We start from the raw sequence: 5019 nt of genomic DNA on the forward strand, positions 1-5019 counted from the left end.
GTGGGGGAACTTGCACAATCGGTGGCTGACTAAATACTTTTTTGCCCCACTGTATACTGTGCTATATAGTGTCAGAACTATAGTAAACGAAGGTCACTCAGCAGTTGACCAAGCCTATCTCTTTTCTGTAAGGTAAAAATGGCTTTGTGTCAGTGATCTCTGGTAGATTCATTCTTAGTGTTCTCTTAGTGTTTGAGGTTGTAACATTAAGCCAAATATAGCTTAAACTTTCCATATATTATTTATTATATATATTACATATATATACATAATACATATATTATGTCTCAAAATATCACCAAGTCCTACTCTCCTGAATTAATTATACTAATAGGATTTTTTTCATTCATAGTAAGCCTGAGTTGAGAACTCCCAACATTATGTGTTGTTTTCATTCTTTTTGCAGTACTTCCCAGGGTCTGATGAACCCCTTCAGTATCCATACCAGTATTCAGATGAGGGACAGAGCAACTCTGCAACTAGTACAGGTACATCTCATGTTAAGGTCGTGTGAAGATGACGCTCTAGATTATGTTTAAATAATTATAGTTCCTCTTACTGCTGCTAATCGCTTTTCTTTACAGAAAAACTATTATGTGCGTCGTTAACTTACTTCTTCTACCACATAGGATTTTTTTCCTTTGTTAATTCAAACTGTTTTCTCTGCCTGCACAAATACCATGGATGTTTACAAAGGTGTACCATGAGCGGCATGTTGTTGACCAGCACAGCAACTCCAGTGTATCCTGGTATCTATACAGTTGCCCAGTACTGAGCTCAAGGTCACATGTGTTTTAGAAGTTCTCAGAATAATATACCTTCAAAAGAAAGCAGCCTTGGCTTAAGTTTGTGGGCAAATGATTGCAGTAAAATTCAGGCCAGTACACATAACATTAGCAGCTGGATTAACATTAACATGAAGCAGTAAGATAGATGTTCCTAAGTACATAAGTACTGGAGTACACCAAAACATCCTCAAAAGCCAGACATCATTCCGCGATCCAAGAAAATTCAGGAACAAATGACAAACTAAATAAAGTCATATCTAATTCAATTCAATTCAACTCAAATTCTTTGTTGTCCCAAAAGGGAAATTAGTTTAGCAACAGGATAAAAGTAAACGCAACAATAATATAAAATTACAATAATAGTAATAGAAAAGCTCTGGGACTCCAGAAAGCCACAGTGAAAGCCATTATCCACAAATGGGGAAAACATGTAAGAGTGGTGAACCCTCCCAGGAGTGGCCACATGACCAAAATTACCCCAAAAGTGCAGTGACGACTCATCCAAGAGGTCCCAAAAGACCCCAGAAGGACATCAGAAGAACTGTATGCCTCAGTTAAGGCCGGTATTCATGACTCCACCAGAAGAAGGAGACGACAAAAGGAACATAAAGGCTCTTCTCAGTTTTGCTGGAGAACATCTTGATGATCCCCAAGACTTTTGGACAAAAGTGTGTGTCCCCTTGCATCTTGCATTACTATAACACAGCATTTCAGAAAAGGAACATCATACCAACAGTAAAATATGGTGGTAGTTGTATGATGGTGTGGAGCTGTTTTGTTGACTTGCTATAGTAAATGGAACCATGAATTCTGTTGTCTACCAAATCATCCTTGAAGGAGAATGTCCAGCCATCAAGCCGAAGTTCACTTGGGTTCTGCAGCAGGACAATGATCCGAAACACACCAGCAAGTCCACCTCTGAATGATATAAGAAAAACCAAATGAAGACTTTGGAGTGGCCTAGTCAAAGCTTTGAACTGAATTTGATTGCCATTCTGTGGTATGACCTAAAAAGCCGGTTCATGCTCAAACTCTCCAGTGAGGCTGAATTACAACAATTCTACAAAGATGAGTGGGCCAAGATTTCTCCACAGCGCTGTAAAAGACTCATTGCCAGTCATCACAAATGCTTCAGTGCAGTTGAGGGTGCAGTGACAGTAACACTGAACAGAGTACACAGAAGTGTGGCATTTTTGTGAATTTATAGGACCAGCACTGAATCAGTGTGGCATACAGTCAGGTCCATAAATATTGGGACATCGACACAATTCCAACAAATGAAACAAACAAGATGTGCTTTAACTGCAGACTGTCAGCTTTTATTAGAGGATTATTACATCAAAATCGGGTGTAGGAATTAAAACAGTTTGCATATGTGCCTCCCACTTGTTAAGGGACCAAAAGCAATGGGACAATTGGCTTCTTGGCTGTTCCATGGCCAGGTGTGTGATTATCCCCTCATCCCAATTGCAATGAGCAGATAAAAGGTCCAGAGTTCATTTCAAGTGTGCTATTTGCATTTGGAATCTGTTGCTGTCAACTGCCAAGATGAGATCCAAAGAGCTGTCACTATCAGTGAAGCAAGCCATCATTAGGCTGAAAAAACAAAACAAACCCATCAGAAAGATGGCAAAAACATTAGGCGTGGTCAAAACAACTGTTTGAAACATTCTCATGAAGAAGGAATGCACCGGTGAGCTCAGCAACACCGAAAGACCCAGAAGACCACAGAAAACAACTGTGGTGGATGACCGAAGAATCCTTACCCTGGTGAAGAAAACACCCTTCTCAACAGTTGGCCAGATAAAAAACACACTCCAGGAGGTAGGTGTATGTATGTCAAAGTCAGCAATCAAGAAAAGACTCCACCAGTGTGAATACAGAGGGTTCACCACAAGATGTAAACCATTGGTGAGCCCCAAAAACAGGAAGGCCAGATTAGAGTTTGCCAAACGACATCTAAAAAAAACCTTCACAGTTCTGGAACAACATCCTATGGACAGGTGAGACCAAGATCAACTTGTACCAGAGTGATGGGAAGAGAAGAGTATGGAGAAGGAAAGGAACTGCTCATGATCCTAAGCATACCACCTCATCAGTAAAGCATGTTGGTGGAACTGTCATGGCGTGGGCATGTATGGCTGCCAGTGGAACTGGTTCTCTTGTATTCATTGATGATGTGACTGCTGAGAAAAGCAGCACGATGAATTCTGAAGTGTTTCGGGCAATAATATCTGCTCATATTCAGCCAAATGCTTCAGAACTCATTGGACGGCGCTTCACAGTGCAGATGGACATTGACCCAAAGCATACTGCAAAAGCAACCAAAGAGTTTTTGAATGGAAAGAAGTGGACTGTTTTGCAATGGCCAAGTCAGTCACCTGAACTGAATCAGATTGAGCATGCATTTCACTTGCTGGAGACAAGACTGAGGGGAAAATGCCCCAAGAACAAGCAGTAACTGAAGACGGTTGCAGTAGAGGCCTGGCAGAGCATCACCAGGGATGAAACCCAGCGTCTGGTCATGTCTGTGTTCCAGACTTCCAGCTGTGATTAACTGCAAAGGATTTGCAACCAAGAATTAAAAAGTGAAAGTTTGATTTGTGGTTCTTATTCTGTCCCATTACTTTTGGTCCCTTAACAAGTGGGAGGCACATATGCAAACTGTTGTTATTCCTACACCATTCACCTGATTTGGATGTAAATACCCTCTAATAAAATCTGACAGTCTGCAGTTAAAGCACATCTTGTTCATTTCATTTGGAAACCATTGTGGTGGTGTATAGAGCCAAAAATGTTAGAATTGTGTCGATGTCCCAATATTTATGGACCTGACTGTAAGTACACGATGAGCCTCCCACCTCTCCCAGGAGCCACAGATGCTCTGCCCCCACCCAACTCCTCCATAGAGATGGCCGTGGCAAGACGATTCAAATACAGCCTCAACTCAAATGAGACAACCACCTAAGTTTAAGCATATAACTAAGCAGAGGAAAATGCATTGTAGTAATATTTTCATTCTATTTCAGATTCCTATATTTGTCTGTTAGTTCTTTATTTTCATTATTTGATTTTTTTTTCAGTGTTTTGAAAACTCAAAGACAACAAAAATCCACAAAGTTAATGTAAAGATGCAATACCGGTGAAAGTGTATATTTAAAAAAATATTGAAACTGTCTCTGTGCCAGTATAAATTTGAGCAGATAGCCCTTGTGCCAAAAATTTACTGCAGTCTTGTTCTCAATCGCTCCTTTCCTGCCTGCCTGCTTTGCTGTCCTGATATTAAAACTGATAAATAAATTTAACTTCTGTCCTGTCCTGTGTCTATTGAAATGACAGGTTCATATGTAGACTACACTGGTAACAGCACAAGCTACAGAAGTGATGCGAACATGGAGCACAGTGATTCTCAAGGGAGCAATGACACTATTAAGATTACGCCTCAGTTTGCACCTCATTTCAAGCCAAAGGTAAGACCATATTAAAAAGGGACGTTTTTACTGTACATGTAATGATTTATCTTTTTTTTTTTGTCTTCTGACAACTCTGCTGGTTTCTGTGTTGTGGTGTTTTTTTTAACATAGTTTTTACATAGTTTGGATTCAACATAATGCATATGTCAATGAACAATGAAACAAACATAAAGGTCCTTAAAGGACAATTTTTTATATTAGCTGTTATATTGACTGGTAAAAAAATGTATATCCCAGGTTTGCAGAACACTGAAAACCCAGAGTCAGCCATGAAGTTGCACTGATAAGCACTTAATCCTCATTTGTAATACAGTCTTCTGTGGTTCAGTAAAAGTTTCGCGTTTGTCTTTCAGGGAGACACATTAAGGAATGTGTCTCTTTCCAGAGGGGGCAGCGTTGAGAGTCTGTCAGCACGAACACAGTGCCTGTCTTCTTCTGACAGCAAAAGAATGAGTGCTGACCTGTCAGAGTTGGAGCCCAAGATGCAGTTTGCACCTGCAGGTAATGCCAGACAAAACTTGGCACAAATCAATACATCAAATACATTTAAGAAAAGAAAAAAAAGACCAGCTTAACAAAGCATATCGTTAGCTTCATAGCATAAGTGCCTAAGTCATTTTTTTGTGTTTTCGGAAAACAAGAAAAAACTAATTTTCTAAATATCACATGCATATTTTTACATATCACATGCAATTTGACCAAAAAATGACTTAGGCACTTATGCTATGAAGCTAACGATATTGGCCTGATCATGCCAT

The 5019-nt window shown here is 39.8% G+C and overlaps 1 protein-coding gene across 6 annotated transcripts in view; it reads left to right on the forward strand.

The window, feature by feature from the left end:
* Positions 1 to 5019, forward strand: part of map3k7 (mitogen-activated protein kinase kinase kinase 7) — a 27141-nt gene that overhangs the window by 13333 nt on the left and 8789 nt on the right. For all 6 annotated transcript variants that reach the window (XM_013914557.1, XM_013914561.1, XM_013914559.1 and 3 more), the window contains 3 exons: positions 407 to 488; positions 4128 to 4258; positions 4615 to 4762. In XM_013914557.1, coding sequence (XP_013770011.1) covers positions 407 to 488; positions 4128 to 4258; positions 4615 to 4762 — 361 coding nt within the window. The remainder of the gene's footprint in view (positions 1 to 406; positions 489 to 4127; positions 4259 to 4614; positions 4763 to 5019) is intronic.

Source organism: Pundamilia nyererei, unplaced genomic scaffold (genome assembly GCF_000239375.1).
Source record: "Pundamilia nyererei isolate P.nyererei 1_Seehausen unplaced genomic scaffold, PunNye1.0 scaffold00204, whole genome shotgun sequence".
Classification (NCBI taxonomy): domain Eukaryota; kingdom Metazoa; phylum Chordata; class Actinopteri; order Cichliformes; family Cichlidae; genus Pundamilia; species Pundamilia nyererei.